Genomic DNA, 23022 nt, shown 5'->3' on the forward strand with positions numbered 1-23022 from the left:
ACTATTTGTAAATGCGCTAGATCACTGTTTCCAAAATTATGGGCTGGGACCTGATATGGGGTCACTATTAGTAGATGAGGGTCACAGAAACTCAGCGATAGGATTGTTTGGGAGGGTGTGCTTACAGAACCATGTGATACCTTTACATGTCCATTACTACTGGCTCCCCGTTAGATACCATGTTGATTTTAAGGTTCTCACTCTTGCACACAGGGCCTTCTCCATATTTGGCAGAGCTGCTTCGTCCTTATGTACCAGGTCTTCTACTGGTCATAGGTTTCCCATACCGGCTGCCTGGGGCTCACCAAGTGGTCACATGCTCTAGTGCAGTTTTTTTGGTTGGCCCCCCACTCTGTGGAAATGTATGCATGCACTCAGAGCCATCCCATAAGAGATTTAGTAAGCTCTTGAAGATCTTCCTGTTTTCTAAGGCCTTTGGGCCAGTTGGATAACGAACAGTGGGGTGCCTGAGACATGGTTGTGTTTGTCGATTGTCTGGTAGGGTTTGTTGTCTCCTTTGTTGCGTGGGAGTTTTTGTGCTTTCCTATCATACTTTGTAGTTCTTTTTTGTTTCATGTACTAGATGTACGCCGCGCTGTACACATTATATGCAGGTACTTTCTCTGTCCCTAGTGGGCTCCAAAGGTTTGTACCTGGGGCAAGTGACTTTCCCAAGATCACAAAGAGCTGCAGTGGGAATCTAACCCAGTTCACCAGGATCAAAGCCCACTGCACTAACCATCAGGCTACTTCTCCACTCAACTGTATTTGGCAGCATATCAAGCATCAGTAAACGATGAACGGAAATAGGGTTGCTTTCCCTCCCTCTGGATCTCAAATATGACAAAGCCCAGTAATAGGATTGTTTCCTTTTAGACTGGTGCTGGAGTCTAATCATATACTCGTGGATAGGGCCTGTGTTGACCGCTACCTTACTCTCCACTTACTCAAAGCATGAAGCAGATGAAGGAGGGAAGGTCTGCTGTTTTGTTTTTATCATCACCTGGGGTAATGTGAATTTTTGAGTGTTAAAATGGGGTCTTATTGGATAAAAGTTTGAGAAGCATTGCACTATAAAGACAAAAAGGGGCATAGTTACTAATGTGGGCTACAGTTAAGACGTGTTATTTTACTGTTATCCCCAGTTATGAGTAACTAGGTCTCGCTGTATAAACTAGGACCTGTGGTAAAATAACATTTTAAAGTAGCACATTAGTAATTGCACCTCTAACTGTACCCATCGTTTATAATAACTGAAAAATGAATTATAAAATTTTTTTTTTAAATGCAGCAGTGAAGACATAATGTGACAACAGGACATACCGCTGTATCCAGCACTGGTTGCAATGACAACGCCTCGTCCCCCAGTCTTTGGTAGGAGCACACCTGCAGGTCCAGAATAGTATCAGGCAAGGGTTTGTTTAGAGTTTCCGGCAAGAAAAGACTCAGGAGACCTGAGGATACTCCAGCAACACCATATACGATGAATGGCAAAGACTGCTGCAAGTTTTTCTGCAAGAAAGAGAAATATGGGAAGGGAAGGAAAAGGGATTTTGGATTTAGCTCACACCTTTTTTTGGCTGTAGCTTAAGGAAAATTACATTCAGATATAGTAGGCATTTCCTGTCCCTGGAGGGCTAATAATCCAAATCTGTACCTGAGGCAGAAGATTACAAGGAACTGTGGTGAAATTTGAACCTTGCTTTTTCTGGTTCTCTTCCTGATTCTCAGCTGATGGCTCTAACAATTAGGCTACTTCTCCACTCAAACATGGATGCCAAATAATACTCTTACACTAGTGAACAGCTAAGGAGAATATGACTGATCACTTTGGACCACCTATACAACAAGCAGGAGTGAGCTTAAAACTCATGCACATACACAAGACTTCTAAGCCATTTTGTTTAAACAACAAAATAGTACATGCTTAGTTTTGTTAACCCAAGTCAACAAATATTCAACAGACATATCAAAGTACTGATTTTGGGTGAATCATACCTTTCAGTGGACTAAGAAAATATCTGAACAAGAACAGGACTTCTTGATAAACATTTGTTACCCAATCTGTTCTAAGGCAGCGCTCTGTAATTCAAAATGATGCGCCTAGATTAACAGGGCAGGAAGACGCCTATTTTATTAAGTGTGTCTTTATAAAATACTAGCAAAAAACCTAAAGAGTACCTAGATTGGGCATCAATATTTTTGAATGTTCAGGAGCAGGTCTAAATGTTATCATGTAAAACATGTGTGTAAATCTAAATTCCACCCACACTCCACTAGAACTCCGCCGAGCATGCCTATTCTACACATACGTGCTAGCATGCACCATGTGTACGAAAAAAAGTCATTTTATAAACTCTTCTTTGACCTTTCAACACCAGAAAAGCTCTCTGCCTGCTAATTTGCCTAATTCTTTCAACTTGCCCCTCTGAAATATTTTTACAAAATCTCTCTATAAATGCCAACTGGAAGAAAGAGAAAAAGAAGGGAACTTTCTGGAGTACTACATTACGCTAGCACAATTAGGTAAGACAAGATGAAGTTCCAAAGCTCTTAGATCAAATGACAGATCTACACACTTCAAAAATATGCAATGTCAAGTCATAAAATATGCCTCACTTCGTTTATAAATTTTATGATCCAATCATTGCTGTTGAATGCTCTTATTCGCTTATAAATTTCCCTAAACCCCTGGGAGGATTATGTTCAGAAATGCATCACATATGATTACACATGAAATGGGATCCTGCTGGTTCATACTATAATATCAGAAACATCATTTGGACAGCTTCAATTCAGTCTAGTGAGCATGAGGTCATTTGTGACTGCTTTGCCAACACAATTGTTCCTAGATGCAGGAAAGTCAACTAAAGCAACTGTGATTTCATAGTAGTGTTACTATTATTTCTTGTCATGGATATTTTTGAAATACCACACACCAGCACAGAAAGACACATTCACCGATGCACAATAATTTTTGATTAGCTTTTAAGCACATGTGAAAATTATACAGTAACAGAAATGTGTGGCATCATAAAGGCCTAGACACCTGAAGGAGTTGAACATACAAACAGACTTAATTGGACAAAACAAGCAAGACAGAGATAATGGACCATTGGACAAAACAAGCAAGACAGAGGTAATGGACCAGAGGTTCTTAGGGCTGGTAAAGTACATGAGTAATCTAACTGCACATGTACTTTCACTCATACTATAAAGAGGTGTCACTGAAGGTGGTTTGGATTGGATAAAAGTACACATGTGCTTTGCATTTTCTGTTGTACATATGTACTTTCTCAGCCAAAAACTACCCACACAAAAATAATATGTACTTTAACCACAACAGTTTTCAGATGGAAAGTATAAGCATCATTCTCAAAGGGAAATGTATGCAAAGTCTGTGGGTATAAAGCATGCACAGACAACTACATCTATCTGCATGGTTTGAAAATGTAGGTTGCTGCAGTACTTGGCATTTCTCAGAAACACATTTGGAAAGAATATCATCATATTCTACGCATCCGGCTTCTCCTATATAAGCACACAACTATGGAACGCACTACCAAATGCCGTGAAAACAACATATGACCACCTAAACTTCTGGAAACTACTAAAAACTTACCTGTTCAAAAAGGCATATCCGAACGACCCAACTTAAATGCCTCAACTCTGCAACACAACAAAACCAAAGCTCGTTTGGACATAAATTACCTCTTCCTCCTTATGATTCCTAAATCTGTCTCTGTCACGCACGAACTTTACTCTACCACAACTTCACTTTGTATTTGTTCATACCGATATTGGCGATCGCCTCTACGGTACTATGTAAGCCACACTGAGCCTGCAAATAGGTGGGAAAATGTGGGATACAAGTGTAACAAATAAATAAATATATGGCAATTCCACAGATTTACAAAGGTATTGTGGCTATCTGGCTATCTTACACAGTTAGCACTAGTTCAGGACCTAATAATAGGAGGAGTGGTTATCAATAAGACTAAATCCATCATGGGGACGCTAGAGGACCTTTGACATGATGGCTGCCTGATTAAGAAGCTCCATCCCATTGTGCTTTTCCCGCTACAGGCTTTAACCTTAATAGAAAGAGCAATTTACTGATCAAAATCACATAAACTAGACTCTGGAAATATCCTTCCTGCCGGCACAAAAAGAACAAAATGTGATCCATCGCTGGAAAAAAAAAGCTGGCGCCAGGTTACTACAGTGCTTCCATATCTGATGGAAGGGCTGAAAGCACTATGCAAACTGACCATGAAACATGTGACATGTGACCTTAAAACAGATTTGGCAACTTTATGTGCCTCAGTGGCTGAATTTCATACCAGATTTAACCAAGTTGAAGCAAAAATAGAAAGCAACAATTCAGAACTCAAACCACATCAAAAAAATCATCCTCTGAAAAATTTGCCGTACTGGAACAGCAACTGGAAGACTTAACCAATAGGAGTTGCAGAAATATGAGAATTCAAAGCTCCGAAGGTCAAGACGTAACTAAATTTCTGGGCTCCTGGTCACCTGCAATATTCAATATCTTTAGAAGCTCCATTGGAGTTTGACGTGCTTACTGTTCGAGGAAAACCAAAACCAAATATAAAAAATCCCAGGCCAATCACTGTAAAACTACTTCAATTCCTGAAAGCTCTCCAACTCCTGTCCATCTTGCACGAGGGCTGCAAAATCCTAATAGTCCCAGATATCTCAAGAACAACTGCGATAAAAAGGAAGCAGTTCCTACAAATGCGAACACAACTCAAAGATCTGGGAGCCCGTTCCAGATTGCAATATCCTGCGTGGATGACGATCACCCTAAATAACACAACCAAATCATTCATTTCTCCAGAAGCTCTTTAGGTATTTTTAGATCAACGGGCTTCAAGTGGGATGACACGCTGACTTTATTATCTTTTAACCAGCTTCCATGCTACACAAATGTAGTTTATATCTAACCTGGTTCAGTGTTTGAAGAGCTATTTGTGTAAAACGTTTTCTTATCGGTATTACACGTGTACCATTTGTGTCAGCTGACTGACTTGTTATAGTGTTAATATCAAGATCTGCACGATTGTACATAAAATCATTCACGCAGACGCCCCAATATACATGCTAAATCTTTTGGACCTGCCTCCCAGAAACGCCATAAGATCAGCTCGCAAATTTCTCAATCTGCACTTTCCCAGCTGTAAAGGACTAAAATACAAGCTGGTACACGCCACCACCTTCTCTTACATGAGCACGCAGTTGTGGAATACATTACCTACAGCCCTGAAAACTATTGACAAAATAACTAGCTTTCGGAAATCTTTGAAGACATCTCTTCAACAAGGCCTACAAAGAGAACCCATAACCTTACAAAACTACCTACCAGCGCACCCAGCTATTAAAGTCCACCTCTATACTATCCTGCCTAACACCCTCCTTCTCATTACCCTTTCTTAATCTTTGTACATTACGAATTGTATCTGACATCCTGTAATGACTATGTCATAACAAAACTCTGTATGCCACATTGAGCCTGCAAATAGGTGGGAAAATGTGGGATACAAATGCAATAAATAAAACATAAAAATATGATCTACTGTATTTTCAGTTATAGTCCTGTGGGAGGTGATTTCCCTATTAGGCAATCACTGTCTGTTTTTCTTTCCCCCCATCCGGGCATTTTCCCCAGGCTAAGCCCTTTATTTTGGGCTCTGTTTTTTAAATTATTTTAAATATATTCTGTACTGTTTTTTTGTTTAACTTTTAACTGTTAGAAAGTCAAGTTTAACAAACAACTGCAAACATAATACAAATACTAAAGATACATGTCAGGTAGCCCTTCCCAAACTCCCCCCCCCCCCCAATCTATTGTTAAGATCAATAGGGAACCACCACCAAAAACAAGGATGATTTTGTTGGACTAAGCATTGAAAGTCACCAGTCGAGGTGCATCCAGGTCCAATTAGAGCCACAAAACTGGATAATGGGCCCACTGTCTGTGAAAATGAAGAAACTGACCAGTTTATTTTTATTTTTTTGTTACATTTGTACCCCGCGCTTTCCCACTCATGGCAGGCTCAATGCGGCTTACATGGGGCAATGAAGGGTTAAGTCTCAAAGCAGTTAGTTTTGATAAATGTAGTCTATCTTATGGAGAACTGTCAGAACAGGGGGTAGTGCTGGCCACCTTCAGGCCGCCGCCAAAGCAATTTTACCAGCCACAAGAAAACTCGTGGCCAGTTTATGCACATCTGGTTCGACTCCCAATGGCCAAAAAGCACAATAAGCAATATTCTGCCTTCGCGGGATAATCCACTTCAGTTACTTGGTGCATCATGCAGAGGAGCTCAGTCCAATAGCCCCGGATCTCAGGACAGGACCACCAGATACAAAACATATACCCTTGTCTGCACAGCCCTTCAACAAGACCTGGGCCCTGCTCATACATTTTTGCTAGTCAGTAAAGGATACAGTACCAGTGGAACAGTAATATAACCATTCTCAACCAGGAAACTAGACACAGACACCTTCAGGAGATAGCAAGGTACCCTCTCCTAACTCTTAAATTCATAGCTGACTCCCAAGTCTCACTCCCATCTGTGTATATCACAAGACAGGCATACTGAACAGTCTAACACATCCTTGTGTATCTCACCTTCTAAGTGCCCACTCCAAAGCAGTCTCCTCTAAGCCCAATTCCCTTCTGACCTTGCGATTAATATAATCCTATACTCTCTGGTAATGAAACGGATGCTGATATGGTAGGCCATATTCCTCCTGCAGCTCCTCAAAGGGCAATAATTCCCCATCTCCCATATTTGTTCCAGTGCGCTAAGACTCTGGTGCTCCCAAGCCCTATAAATGGAATCTGCTGCTCCACAGGAGAAGCCCAGGGCAGTGCAAAACAGCCATTTGGTGGAAAAAAACACCTATCTGGGAAAAATCTAGCCCGAATTGCAGACCAAGTCTGGAGTGGAAACCGCATTGCCAGAGGTGCCCGCTTAATAATAGCCAATTTCTTCTTTCTGGGTAGCCATAACTCTAAGCCTAGCCCTCCCCACCCCAACCGTGCTGCTCTATTCGCAACCAGTGCTACCTGGTAACAGTGGTCCATTCCGCAAGCACCTGAAGTTGAGCTGACTGATAACACAGCAAGATTTGGGACCCCCATACCCCCCCCCCCCCCTTCTGCCTAGGTTGGCATAAAATAGCTGCCTGCAATCTCGGTGGCTTTCTATTCCAGATAAATGCAAAAACCTTGTGCTTCAATTGCTGGAAAAAGTGGTAAGGGATGGGCAAAGTCAGCGTCGTGAATAAATACAATAACTTGGGTAAAAGAGTTATCTTCACTGCCTGCACCCTACAAAGAATTCCAAGCCTTCCCATCTATCTAAATCCAAAAACAATTACTACACCTTGGAAAGTTAGCCTGATAAAGGCCTTGAAGCGTGGGTGTGACATTAATTCCCAAATACCTAATTGAATGGGTGGCCCAACAGAAAGGAAACAGGTTCTGAAAGGTGTGTATTAGCTCCCAGTCCAGACTGAAACTTAAGCTTTCATATTTATTCATGTCAATCTTGAATCCTGAGACCCCCTCCCCCCAAATAAAGCCACAATGCCAGATCCATCAGAGTGAGCAAGATGTCATCGGCAAAGAGCATTTCCTCGTGCTCCTCCTCTTCCATGGGAACTCCCAAGGTAGCATTCTGGGAATGTAGAACCCATGCCAAAGGCTGTATCGTAAGAGCGAACAACAGCGGTGAGAGCGTGCAGCCCTGTCTCATACCCTGGTGTAAGGTAATGACATCTGTGGGGGCTCCATTGATTTTAAGAAAGGCTAAAGGATTGACACAAAGAAGGTGGAGGCCATAACAGGAAGTGCCCAGTGAACCCCATATAGTCTAACGCAGAAAACAAAGGGCCAGTGCACCCTGTCAAACACTTTTTCAGCGCTGAGTGACACCATCAACATGGGCATCCAAGTATCATCAACATGCTGAATCGGGTGCAAGGCCCTGCGGATATCAAAAATTTGTCTTCCAGAGATAAAAGCGGTCTGATCTTCACGGATAAAACAGAGCAGCACTCTCTGAAGGCGATTAGCTAATATTTTGGTAAAAAAACAAATAAACAAACAAAAAAAAAACTTGTTCGACCCCAGTAGACAGATCGGCATACGTGAGCTGCAAAGCTGAGGATCCTTCCCCAGCTTTAGCAAGGCCATAACTGCCACCAAGACTGCTTTGACTCCACCTGCATTTCCAAGTACGAATGTGTGGCAGGAGACTTGGATACCTGAACCAATATCTATGCAGGAATAGGAGCAATGCAAGGAGGATATATATATATATATATATAAATATATATATATATATATATATATATAAATATATATATATATATATATATCTATTTAAGGTATCATAACTTAAAATAGTTGTAACAAAGCATACAAGCAAATTCTAATACAACTATTGCTATTTATAAATCTTTATTTCATTATTACATATTGTTACAAATTCTTATTGTTGTTCATTATTTATTAAAACCCACAACTAACCATTCATTCTTCATTCATACATACATAACTTATACATATATCATCACATATATATATTTGTGATATCCCCCTTCTCACTCAGGGTGACCTGGTTCTCAATATGCAGATCATATGAAGATTAGTGTGCTACCCTTTCTCGCTCAGGGTGACCTGGTTCTCAGTAAGCAAATTAGACAGGTCTCACCAACAGCATATTTCTCAGGCAACTCTTTATTCCAGCCTCTGGGCACACTTCTTCTAGCTTAATACTTTATGCTTTCTTAGGTCTTCACACTGAGCCTCCCCACACAGATACACGGGCTTAGAACTAGCTTCAATACTTTGGGGACTCCCAACCCCAGGCTTTTCAGCCTGCTTGTCTCCTTTGGACACCCAGTCCACCACAAGTCCATAAGGTTAGCCCGTATCTTCCAGGGGGATCTCTCTTCTTCTGCTGCCAGCTCACTTCACTTCCTTTCACAACTCAGGTGGGGTATAAAGTGGTTAATTAGCTACACAGGACCCAGCCCATAACCTCCTACACCTGTGGACATCCCAGGGCTCTCCCCGGTCCTAGCGACCCCTACCTATTCTCCTACTAGCGCCCTCTAGTGGCCTACCCCGGCTAGGACAGCCTCATACTTATCACAATATATATATATATTTTAGTGCATTTATATCCCACATTTTCCCACAAGCGCAGGCACAATGTGGCTTACAATAATACAGAAAGAAAAAAAAAAACACGTCCCTATCTAAACGACATATATAAGTCCCTCACATTGGGGTATAAATATCACCATAAACTGAACAAATTCCACTGGGCTAAGAAACTATGGAGCCAAATCCAGTCTCACTGAGAACGTGTCATACCCACTGCTGTGTTACTCAGGGCCAGATTAAGAGTTAGACTGAAATCTTCCCCTTTCAAGAGGTTGCCTTCTATGTTGTAGGAAAGGATCACTGTAAGCCTGTCCACAAAATCCTCTTGTCCCTCATTGGGTGCATAAATATTCCACAAGGTGAACACCTCAGTACCCAGTGCCAGTACCTGAAGCAAACAGCACCTTTCTTTGTCCTGAGTCAGCCATTTAAGCTGCCAAGGTTGTCTCGCGGAAAAAAAAAAAACTATCAACATCCCCTTTTTCTTTTTACTGCTATGGCTAGAGGCAAAGTAGAGAGAAGGTAAACTCTTATGCTGGCAATAATTTTCACATGCTGGGAGAAAAAAGGTCTCCTGAATGAAAGCTACATACACCTGCAACCGCACCAGCTCTTTAAACATTAGCTGTCTCTTGACAGGCAAATTTAAACAGTTAACATTAAGTATCAAAAAACATAAAGGTCAGTCATTAGTGCAGGTTTTCTTTAGGGTTCCATGGTGAAAACAAGCATCTCCAGTACACCCCTGGAAGCCATCTAAGACCCACACACAATTTCCAGTAATCCATATCCCTATGACATCCCAAAACATCCCACACCAACCTCCCACCAGACCATGACACCCAAAAACAAACAAAAAGGAGTGTCCAATAAAGGAAGAGACCCCCCAAGAGAAAACAAAACAAAGGCTAAGGTGCATATTCAGCCCACACACATCCATGGCTACACAGTTGCTCAATGTCACAACAACGCGATCAGCCAAAAGACAGCACAGACGGGCCATCATGCTCGGATCATAAGGCCGTAAGACATAAGTGGCACAGGGGAAGAAGAGCCGAGTCAGAGCATCCCACAAAGCTCAGGTCGCGGTGGCTGGAACTGGGTACTGCAGCGCAGTATCCGATTGCTGTCATGCTTTTGCCATGTGTTACCTGCTCCCATTTGGACCTTGCTATAGAAGAGGCAGGCTTAGTAGAGCGAGGATCCGCAGACTCTAGAGAATTTCCCAGAAATAGGTCAAGGCCTAAAAGCAGCCAAATGATGAAAAAGAAAGGAAACAATACCAGGCAAAACAAACTGGAAACTAAAGGAAAATATTTAAAAGGGGTCCACAAACGGGAACACAATAATGGCTGAAAAAATTTGTTGAAAGGCACAAAAAGCTCTTTGGACTGAGTGAATGTGAAGAGACGATTAAAAAAACAAAACAAAAAACACACCCTCCTCACCACGGTAGAAAAAAAAACAGAGACTGCGTTCTCGCGGCTGGTGGGAAGGCGCCCGTGCATACACGGTGAAGCGTGTCTCACGCTTCACAAAGCTCTTCTTATGCTTTTCGTAAGTCCCGGACCGGGTGACGTGGCTTGGTGTCACCCAGTTGTGAGACCCTATAAGCCTGCTTGTCCACGGAGAACTATTATCAAGATACTGCCTAAACCAGTGATGGGCAACCTTTTGAGCTTGGTGTGTCAAAATTCGCCAAAAAAACCGAGCATAACTCGGGTGGTGTGTCACTTCGAGAAAAAAAACCATAATTTCGCGATATTTATAGTTTAAATAACAAAAATGTATAATTGTAATATATAACTGTATTTAATAAACCAAAAACTAATTATTTAACTTACTGCTTAGTGACTTCTTTGTTCATCTGTCAGTCGGTTTCTTTTGTTGGTCTTGATATTATTTAACTTGTGTGGGGTGCCGTGAACTAAGATAAGTGAGGGGGAGGGGGAATTCTTTAACTAATCTGCCTATTAGTGACTTTTTTGTTGCTGAATTTCATTGGCTAAATCTTCAATTGAAGGTTGGTATTTTGTACACTTCAAGCCCAAGCAAGCGCTACTAACTTTATCTGTCAATCTGTTTCTTTGTTGGTTTTGATATTATTTAACCGCTGAGAATAGGTTTCACAAAAGTACGTAGAGGGAAAAATTGTGAGTAAAGCCATTGCTATATTTTTCAGGGTGCTAAAAGTGTCTGGTAATCGGTTCCAAGCACTCCAAATTTCCTGTTTGTAGTGGCACTCCTCTTGATTCTCCAAGCGGCACCTTTCCAGATTCTCAAGCTTTGACCTCAAGTCGACAAACACCTGAGCCCAGATGCTGTCTTGAAATTCTACAAGTTGCATCTCCAAATCATCAATTTGCATCCACTGGAAACCATTTAATTCCAAACTACTGTAGAATACTACATCAGGATACTTAATTATTTTCATGGTCTGTTCTAGGCTTCTAAATTGATTAAATCTATCACTGAACTGGTCAAGTAACGAGTCTAAAACATGCTGGTACTTTATATGCAAGGGTTCCATTTCATTTTGTATAGCTGCACTGGCCTTCTCAAATACTTTGTTACTCGAGGAAAATACTTATAAGTTTTAGTTTCTACATCTCGCTTGAAAATTTTAAGTTTACTTTCAAAAGCTTTTATGTATCCAAACATAACGTCAATACTTTGCCAAAACCTTGTAACTTTAAGTTCAGTTCATTAATATGAACAGAGAGATCTGTAAAAAACATCAGGGTGTTGACCCACTTATCATTGAGCTGAGGAAAGTTTCCCAGATCCTTATCCTCAGAAATACCTTATTTTCTTCAAAAGCACTCCACAAAGCGCTCAAGAACTTTGCCTCGGCTCAGCCATCTTACATTTACTTATGTCTCTCTTTAATTGATGTTGTACGTTTGTGTTCAGTCTCATTATTCGGTCTTTTATGATATTTCTACTGAGTGGTAAACTCAGATATTCTCTTAATAATTGCATCTTTATTCTGCATATCATGAAACAGAACTGGTGCACATCTTAGGAGAGTTTCTTTAATAAATTCTCCCTCATTGAGTGCTTTTCCATGCTGAGCTATGGAGTGAGCAATGCTCAAACTTGCAGATGTTAAATTTGTAGAACCTTTTACAAATTTAAGGATGGAATTAGATTGGCTCTTATAAAAGTGTAGCTGCCTGGAAATGTATTCCTTCCTTTCATCCTCACTTTTTTTCAAGAGCTGGGAATGATTAGTTTCAAAATGTCTATTTATATTCCACGTTCTGCTTACTACCGTTTCAGTACATAGAACGCAAAATGATCTGCCATTTTTTTCTATAATGGCATACATCTCGGTCCATGTCTCTTGAAAGGGTCGGCTACTGCTACTACCACTTCCTTTACTTAACCTTGTTTTTTTATTTTTTGGGTTCTCCATCAGGGGGCAGTGACAGAAGATAGAATTATAGATAGCCTGTTAGCCCTGCAGGCAATTAGGGGTTAACTAGCCTAACTGACCACCTTATGTAAATTAAGATGGCTGCCGCTATTTCTAATGGCGGGAAACGGCACCCATAGCAAATGCCCTCGCCTCTCCCAGCCTCCCCCTCACCTCAGTAATGATGGTCAATTAGAAATCCACGACACCCCAGAACAGTAGATTGGATGATGGTTGCTGTGGTTATGTGGTTGCTGGTAATGGCGATCACAGGGCCCCCAGAGATGCGTCCCCCACGGCATTCCGCTGTTCTCTGCTCCGCTGGCCGGAAGTGAGGTCAAAGATCCCCTAACGACCGTGCAGGAGCCGGGGCAGAGGGAGCAGAAGGGAAGGAACAAGTGGAGGACTCGGAGGGAGCCAATAGGAGCGCACACGGCACCCCCCCAGCGGGTAAACATGCACCGGGGGGGGGGGGGGAGGGGTGATTTCGCCGGGGGGGGGGGGGGGGGGGGGGGGGGGGGGGGGGGGGGGAGGTTGCGCTGCACCTGGGGGGGGGGGGGCGCATCGGCGATCCGCCCCGGGTGTCAGCAAGGAATGCTGCTGCTTCTCTGTATGCGGCCACATGCGGCTGCGTGTCACCGAAATGGCTACGTGTGTCAGTACTGACACGCGTGTCATAGGTTCGCCATCAGGGCCTAAACCAAACAAGGATCCTACACTAGTATCCAATTACAGGCCTCTCTCGCTTCTCAATGTGGATTGTAAAATTTTTGCTAAAATCCTCTCAAACAGGTTACTAAAAAAAAATTGGATCAGTCATTCGTCCTAATCAAGCAGGGTTTATGCCAGATAAGCAAGCATTTTTTATAAGCCTATTTCATCAGATCTCTTATCAAAATCCCATCCCCACCCAGTGGTTGCAATGGCAGTTGATGCTGAACAGCATTTGACAGGGTGGAATGGGACTTAACAAAACACTACAGTGGCCTGATGCACCTACTTCTTATATCAATAAAGTAAAAATGTATACCAACCTCTAGTACAAATTATAGCAAATAACTCCCTGTCAAACTACATTTCACTACCAGAAGCACCCAACAGGTTGCCCTCTCTCCCTACTCTTTTCGATTTGGCCCTAGAACCCTCTCATCATCGCTCTCAGAATCAACTCTAAAATAACAGGCTTCCACCTGAATTCACTAGAAATCAAGCACTGGCTTTACGCTGACACTGTCTGTTATTCTTCTCTAATGCAAAAAAATACATGCCAACTTTCTCAGTTAGTAGAAATGTATGCATGCTTTTCAGGCTATAAATTAAAATACAGAAAACTGTAATCATTCCCCTTAATATTCATGCAACCCCTGATATTGCATCTTCCTTTGGACTGCTATGGTCAAATGTCTAAATATTTGGGCCTATAACTATATATACAAGTCTAGAAACCACAACAGACGCTAATTCTAAAAAAAAAAAAATAAAAAATCTTAACCATGATCAAGGACTTAATCCATTCATGGAGTCCCCTTCATCTCACTTGTGGGGTGTATTAGAAACTTTAAAGATGAGGTTCAAGCCAAAGATTAACATTGTTTAAGTAGGATACTCAATTTGTTTTCTGTGTTATAAACAACTAGATAAGTTTCTCACACTTTTTATGGGCTTCAAAAGCCCCTAAGATTGCTCTAAAAACTGATCCAAAAGACCCATCAGGTGTAACATTCCCTGGCTTATTAAACCATAAACATTTATACCCAACAGTCTTGTTATTGGATGAGAATGCACTTAGCATATGTCCACATCTGGCTGTCTTTAGAGAAAAGTCTTTGGGAGCCATACCTTATTTCTAATTGTTTACCCTTTTTTTTTTTTACCACAACAACTTATATCTAACAGAATAATTGTTTCATCACTTGCAAATTTAATAGAAATGGATAATCTTATGGACGTTCCAAGTGTTACTTCTCTGCACTAGTTTCAACACAGAATTTGGACTTTTCATCACATCATTTTAATAGCTGAAATGGTTTGATATCATTTGATGCAATCACAATTCTCCTTATCAATATTCTTTTATCTTATAAAAACGTTATTTTCAACTCTCTAATTTTGGACTCAAACTTCTCTCACGAAGGCTTAAAACTGTTGCACATTATAATTTATATAGCAATAAAATTAGCTGTCCTTAATTAATGTTCACTTCTGGTGGCAGTCAGTACTGCAAATTCATAAGTGAGCTATCAACTAGCTGACAAGCTGGGATTTACTCAACATACGGTCAAGTTTAGATAATTGTATGTCTCCTTCTAATAATTAGACAGCAGTACTGTGATGAAAGGAATATAGTGTCTACAACTTTTATGCTCTTATATTTTAACTCTGTTTTGTAGTTCACAATGCTTGCAAAGCAAAATTTCAATAAATTTTCCTGGAAAAAAAAAAAAGATTAAATTCATCACTTCTGTAAGATTTCTGGACCCTAAACCTGGATTAGCTGTGATGCATCTGCCATAAAGCCACATAACCAGGGTGTACTTATGCCATCCTACTAAACCATTAACCTTAGGAAAACACGACTGTACCAACATACCAGTGCAGGAATAAAAGGAGCAATGATCCCACCAACTCGGGAAAACATGGAGCAAATACCCATTCCACCATTCCTAGAGTACAGAAAGAGAGTATATTAGCAAGTGCTGCTCCTCAAGGGAAAGGGGGTGGGGGTAGTGAGGGATCAAGATCAGCAGAATTAAGCACTTAAAATATGGAGTTTAAGCATGGCTTTTGTTCATTATGAACCATTCTGATTTATTCTACTATTATATAAACTTCTTTATATGCAAAGATAATACTGCTCACATCCTCAATGTATTTTCTTTCAGTTTATTATCCTGCTTGACTACTGTATACAGATTTTCTATGTTAAACTAATTTTAATTTTTTAAATAGCTTAGAAACATGCTGCATATTAATATTAAGTGTCACTGTAGAGTCCCACAACTGCATGTTGCAACACTATTATAACCTTGTGTAGCAATTAAGGGCGTAAGAAAGCACCTCTTATATTCTTACAGGCTCGCACATATGTAAGTAGGCGCAATCATGGTGTCACCAAGTGAACAGCGGCCCAATTTATCATTTACAATTAAGAAATCAAATACACTTTCACTTAAAGAAATGCAAGAACAAAGGAAGCCATATAATCGAACCAAGTAAATATGAATAAAGTTTTTATCTCTTCCTTTCTTCTTAATCCAGGTAAACAAGGTATTAATGGGGGGTGGGGGGAGGAAGAGTTACAATCAAGGAATAAAAACAAAAGAAAAATAAGCAGCTTAAATGCTACATTAGTGGCCCAAATTTAACTTTATTGGCCATTCAACCCTGTGGTAACAACCTGACTATTAACACACCTACTTTATTAACTAGCTATTCTTGTGCTCTGAGAATTCCCCTAGTCATACAGGCCTTTTCTTCAATATAGCAAAGGAACTTAACTGTAACAGATGTTCTCTGAGAACAGCAGGCCATATATTCTCACAAGTGGGTAAGGAGGCACCATGTTGCCTGGTGCGGAGCTTCTAACAAGCTCAAAACAAGAGTATTCTGGAGCGTGAGACATGCTCCACTGTGCATGCGCGCGCGCCTTGCCACCCGCCGCAAAGGCACGTCTCCCGCAGATTAGATACTATAGCAAAAATAAAAATGTAAATAGGAGACAACTCCAATGGGTGGAGTTGGGCGAGTTGTGAGAATATAAGGCCTGCTGTCCTCTGAGAACACCTGCTATAGGTAAGTACCTTTCCTTTCTCCGAGGGCAAGCAGGCCTATTTATCCTCACAAGTGGGGAATCCCTAGAATCCAGGCTCACTACAAATAAACATTGGACAACTGGGCCTCACAACGGCAAGGACATAACTCAGATTAACTTGAAATGATATACAAACTGAGTGAGTGCAGCGTGGAATAGAATAAAATGGGCTGGGGGTGGGGGGGGGGCAGGATTTAGTTGGATTCTAGACTGTCTGCTCAAACCGACTATCGCGCAGGTATCCTGCTAGAGGCAATAATGAGATGTGAACATGTGGACTGAAGACCACCTCACAGCCTTGCAAATCGCTTCAACTGAGGGTGATTGCAAGTGGGCTACCGATGCAGCATGGCTCTGATGTTATGAGCCGTGACATAACCCTCAAGGGTCAGCCCAGCCTGGGCATTAGTGAAAGAAATGCAATCTGCCAGCCAATTAGAAATTGTGTGCTCCCCGATGGCAACCCTCATCCTGTTGGGATCAAAAGTAACAAAAAGCTGGACAGACTATCTGAGGGGCTTTGTCCGCTCCATGTAATAGGCCAAAGCTCACTTGCATTCCAAGGTGTGCAAGGTACTCTTGCCAGGATGCGAATGAGGTCAGGGAAAGAATGTTGGCAAGACAATCGACTGGTTCATATGGAACGCCAAACAAAAAAAACAGCACCACAGGCCTTTAAAAATGGAACACAGTTCTTTAATGAATGAGCCTTGACAAAAAGACCCGACACGGGCTGTGTTTCGGTGACTAGCACCTGCATCAGGGGTCACAGTGATGACGTGGAAAACTTGGGAAATAACTCGAATATATTCCTTACCCCACGTCTCATATAGTAAAAGCTACAAAGCACCAAGGCACTTTCACTTTCTGTTTTGTAGCTTTTACTATATGAGACGTGGGGTAAGGAATAATATATTGTAGAGGAATATATTCGAGTTATTCCCCAAGTTTTCCACGTCATCACTGTGACCCCTGACGCAGGTGCTAGTCACCGAAACACGGCCCGTGTCGGGTCTTTTTGTCAAGGCTCATTCATTAAAGAACTGTGTTCCATTTTTAAAGGCCCGTGGTGCTGTTTTTTTTGTTTGGACTTTAGTTTGTACTTCGTTCCCTCTCTTTTGTCATATGGAACTCCAACATGACCTCTGGTAGGAACTTAGGGTAAGTGCCGAGGACTACTCCGTTGTGGTGAAACTTAGTATAAAGGTGCATCCACTACTAAGGCCTGAAGATCACCAACTCCACAAGCTGAAGACCAGCCACCAAGAAAATGACCTTCCAAGGTCAAGTACTTCAGATGGCAGGACTTCAGTGGCTCAAAAGGAGTTTCATCAGTTGGGTGAGAACAACATTGAGATCCTATGACACAGGTGGAGGTCTGACAGGGGGCTTTGATAAAAGCAAACCTATCATGAAGTGAACAACTACAGGCTGTCCAGAGATGGGCCTACCCTCTACACGGTGATGATAAGCACTGAGGTGAACCCTTATGGAGTTGGTCTTAAGACCAGACTCAGAAAGGTGCAGAAGTTATTCAAGCAGGGTCTGTGTAGGACAGGAAACAGGATCTCAGAAAAGAAATTAACACAGGGTCTAAGATCTTAATAATGCAGTTCGATATGTCTAACGCATTCGATGTAGTAGATCATAATATCCTACTAAATATAATAGACAACTCTGGCATATGTGGAACAGTCCACAAATGGTTTCAAGGATTCCTGAACCATTCCTGAAATCAAGATCTTACAAAGTGAAAATGAAAGGATCCTTATTCTCTCCTTGGTCACCGGACTGTGGCGTCCCTCAGGGCTCTCCACTATCGCCCATTCTGTTTAATGTAATGATATCACAACTAAGTAACAGACTAGAAACAGCAGGATTCAAAACATTTATATATGCTGATGATGTTATCATATACATAACCTTCAAAACGAACATTAAAGACATCTTACAAAAGGCAAAACTTGGCTTAAGTTTGATGGAAATCTGGGCCTCAGAATCCAAACTAAAGCTAAATAAAGAAAAAAAACTAAATTCATGGTCATTACCAACTTATTTGACCAAAATGATTACAACAGTTTCACAATTGACAACACTTCATTCACCATTGACAATAATCTGAAAATTCTAGGTATAATTATAGATAAACATTTAACTTTTGATACTCAAGTTTCCTCAGTAATCACAAACTCTTTCAGGTCTCTTGGGAAACTAAAAAGGATCAGATCATATTTCTCATCAGAAACATTCAGACTATTTTGGTACAATCATTAACATTATCCCAATTCGATTATTGTAATACCATATATGCTGGCTGTAAGGAGTACCTGTTGAAAAAACTCCAAACAGCTCAAAACACTGCAACCAGGTTCATATACAAAATCTCTCGTTGTCCCCTTTATTAATCAAATTGCACTGGCTTCCCATCAAAGCGAGAATCACCTTCAAATTATGTACCTTTATCTTTCAAATCCTACATGGCACAGCTCCAGACTATTTGGTACCATTAATAAACTTACCTCAAAGAAACACTAAATAAGAGGCAAGAAACTATCTCAGAGTACACCTCCCAAATTGCAAAAAAGGTGATCTACAAAACTGTTCACTCTGCAGACTTCACTTACCTAGGAACCAAATGGTGGAACTCCTTACCACCCAAAATAAGAAATATACAGGAATATACTAGATTCCGCAAAATCCCTATTCAAACAAACCCTCATAAAGAACAACCATATCTCAAACAATTATTACCTGAATTGGTTATTACTCTATTTACCATTAACTTTCTCTTTGCTTCATATATAATTTCTCATTCATAATAGATTTTCTAAATGTTAAACTTCCATAGTTATCCCAGTTTATAATACTGTATTGTAAATTGGATTCTTACAAACAAATTACTTTATTATGAATTATTCTTTGTTTTGTATCCTATACTGTTTATTGTAAGCCACATTGTTGTTTGGGATAAAGTGGGATATAAATGTCACAAACAAACAAACAAACAAATAAATAAATAAATCTAGGGCCTTGCTCTCAAACAAATGGCATACCTCCCCTATTTAAAAGAGTTACACCATTTGATGGAATCTTTCCTGGAAGCTGGCAAGACCCTTTGACAGACCAAGAGAAGCAAATTCTAGGCTCTCAACATCCAGGTCATGAGGGCCAGAGACTAGAGGTTGGGATGTAGAAGATATCCCTCGTTCTGCGTGATGAGGGTTGGAAAACACTCCAATCTCCACAGTTCTTCGAAGAATAACTCCAGAAGAACATAGTAACATAGTAGATGACGGCAGAAATAGACCTGCACGGTCCAACCAGTCTGCCCAACAAGATAAACTCATATGTGCTACTTTTTGTGCATACCTGACCTTGATTTGTTTCTGCATTTTCAGGGCACAGACCGTAGAAGTCTGCCCAGCATTAGCCCCGCCTCCCAACCGCTAGTCCTGCCTCCCACCACCAGCTGTGGCCAGTAAGCTATGATTAAGATTACGGTCCTGTGATCGTGCTTGAGTTTCGGCAAAGTCTTCTCCACAAGAGGACTGGGAGGATACACATACAAAAGTCCCAACCCCTAATGCAGGAGAAAGGCATCCTATGCTAGTCTGTCATGTGTCTGAATCCTGGAACAGAAATGAGGGACTTTGGGGCTCATTTTCAAAGCACTTAGCCTTACAAAGTTCCACAGATTACAATGTAACTTTGTAAGGCTAAGTGCTTTGAAAATACGCCTCTTTGTGATTCAGGTGAGTGGCAAAGAGACCCACACCAAGGGAATGTCCCATGCTTGGAAGAACTCGCGGGCAACTCCCATGCTGAGAGAGACCACTCGTGCGGTTGCTAACCCTGCTCAGTCTGTCGGCCAGACTGTTGTTTTTGCCCGCCTGATAAGTGGCTTGAAGGAATATGCCGTGGTGGCACATATGGATGGCCTCCTGTTTGTTGGTGGAATACATTGCAACCTGGTTCTCTGTTTGAATGAGTACAATTTGGTGAGACAGGCAATCTCTGAAAGCCTTTAGAGTGTTCCAGATCACCCTCCTTGAGTGTGAAGGCCATCCACATGAACTCCCCAACTAAGGAGAGATGCATCCACTGTCAGCATCTTTTGAGGCTGAGGAATTTGGAATGGGAGTCCCAGAGTCAAATTGGATTGAATGGTCCAACAGAACAAAGAGCGAAAAAGGTCTAGGAACACTTAAATGACATCTTCTAGACTTCCCATGGCTTGGCACCACTGGGAGGCTAGGGTCCATTGGGATAATCTCATGTGAAGGTGTGTCACAAACTGTAGAAGCCACCTGGCCCAGCAACCTCAACATCTGCCGAGCTGTGACCTGCTGAGAGGCTTAAACCTGAGAAGCCAGGGCGGCTAGAGTGTCCGCTCTTGGTTCTGGGAAGAAGGCTCGAACCTGCAGCGTATCGAATAATGCTCCAATGAACTCCAATCGCTGGACAGGGTGAAGATAGGGGTAGTTTATAACAAACCCTAGTAGCTCTAACACCTGAATAGTCCTCCACATGGACTCCAGAGCACCGTCTTCCGACGGGCTCTTCACCAGCCAATCGTCAAGGTAAGGGAACACAAGCACCCCAGCCTGCACAGCAATGCTGCGACTACGGCTAGGCATTTGGTAAAGACCCTGGGTGCTGACAAGAGGTCAAAAGGCAACACACAGTACTGGAAGTGGTGCATTCCCAGCCAAAAGCAAATATAATTCCTATGGGATGGAAGTATCGGGATGTGTGTATATGCGTCCTTTAAGTCCAGAGAGTATTGCCAATCATGTTTCTGAATCATGGGAAGAAGTGTGCCCAGGGAAATCATCCTGAACTTTTCTTTGACCAGGAATTTGTTCACAGCCCTTCAGTCTAGGATGGGACACATCCCCCATCTTCTTTTGGATGAGGAAGTACCTGGAATAGAATCTCTGCCCTCCTTCCCCTGGTGGAATGGATTTGACCGCATGGACCTTCAGAAGGGTGGAGAATTCCTCTGCAAGTACCTTCTTGTGCTGAGAGCTGAAGTAATGAGCTCTCGGTGGGCAATCTGGAAGTTTTTGAAACCAATTCAGGGCATATCTGAGACAGACTATTTGAAGAACCCACCGGAGATTATAAGGGGCCATTTTGACAGCAGATATGCTCTGCTGGAGCCAGTCAAAAGCTCGCCCCTTGCTTTTGCCTGGGGAGCAGCAGGGCCTTAGGCACATGCTGTTGACAAGAACGCGTGCACTGGGGTTGAGCCTGAGTAGGCTGGCGAGAGGGAGCAGCATATATATGCCTCTGTGGGTAGTAGGCACCCTTCCCCGACTTACCAAAATACCTCCTGGATGAGGAGGCAGATGCAGAAGACGTCGGGCGGGAGAGAGAAGAGATGGCATGTTTCTTGATTTGGTCAGTGACCCCCTCAACATTCTCTCCAAAAAGGTTATCCCCTAGCATGGGGCATCCGCCAAACTCTGCTGAACAGAATGTTCCAAGTGAGAAACACGCAGCCATAAGAGTCTGTGCGTTCCTATACTCTGAGCAGAGATCATGAATGCCACGTCAAAAGTGTCGTAGGCACTCCGGCCAAGAACTTATGACACGCCTTCTGCTGCTTGGACAATTGGTGCTGCGGCAGTTGTCACCGGGTTCAAGAGTGCTGATCCACGAGGAGGGGAAGAGAAATCTGAGTAACGGTTAAAAGGTTGCCCGGGAGAGCCACCATTATTGAATGACATCATCTCTATGAGTGGATGTATTCACCCCTTCTGTCACACAAAAAACTCTAAAACAAAACAACCAAAAAAAAGAAACCCAAAACCTTTGTTACCCCTAAATTTTATATAAAAAAGGGATTAGACTTTCATTTTCTAATGGCAGAGCAGCCAAAATTTTGGTATGTTAACATGGGTGGAATCACATAACACTTATATAATTTCTGCAGAGTGAGGTGCATACAGAATAGGTATATGAAGGATAGATTGGTATAGGAGGGTAAGAAGGCAGGCATACAAGTAGTCTGTTCAAATTCTTAACAAAATTGGAAACCCTACCTGACAACAGTAGGATAAAGCTCAGATGTGTAGATGTAAACAATGTTAAACGATGAACTGATTGTCATCTTCCCCAGTAAGGACAACAACTGTATGCTCGATAAGAATGTCTCAGATCCTAAGGAAAAAAAAATCCACAAAAGGTCACACACTATTATCTAGGAGAGACAGCGAGTAAGAGCATATCACATACACAAAGAGATTCCAGGTAAGACAAAGGGGATAGGGAGAGAGAAAAAGAAGAAATATTTTTGACTTTAAAAAATCCGTTTATGAGGGAAACGAGAGGAAGTTTTGTAGAATAAATATCTTCAAAACTGCAGCATTACTTGTTCATTCTCTATATAACAAATTACACTGCTATACACTACAGGGAGCACAACTGTCAGAAGCCAATTACCTGAATAAATAATTTATGTGGGTAAAGTAAATGACTGACAACTGCCCACCCTTAAGTCAGCAAGAAGTACCCATAGGGTCCACAAAACATCCATTTTTACTACTACTTATTTCTATAGCACTACTACGATGTACACAGCAT

At 41.7% G+C, this 23022-nt stretch overlaps 1 protein-coding gene across 1 annotated transcript in view; it reads right to left on the reverse strand.

Moving 5' to 3' along the window:
- The window catches only part of SLC22A15 (solute carrier family 22 member 15), an 83934-nt gene that overhangs the window by 11460 nt on the left and 49452 nt on the right, over positions 1-23022 (reverse strand). The window contains exons 9-11 of the mRNA XM_030203888.1: positions 22482-22599; positions 15214-15286; positions 1324-1512 (exon numbers count right to left, since the gene is read on the reverse strand). Coding sequence (XP_030059748.1) covers positions 1324-1512; positions 15214-15286; positions 22482-22599 — 380 coding nt within the window. The remainder of the gene's footprint in view (positions 1-1323; positions 1513-15213; positions 15287-22481; positions 22600-23022) is intronic.

This window comes from Microcaecilia unicolor, chromosome 5, assembly GCF_901765095.1.
Source record: "Microcaecilia unicolor chromosome 5, aMicUni1.1, whole genome shotgun sequence".
NCBI classification, from domain to species: Eukaryota; Metazoa; Chordata; class Amphibia; order Gymnophiona; family Siphonopidae; genus Microcaecilia; species Microcaecilia unicolor.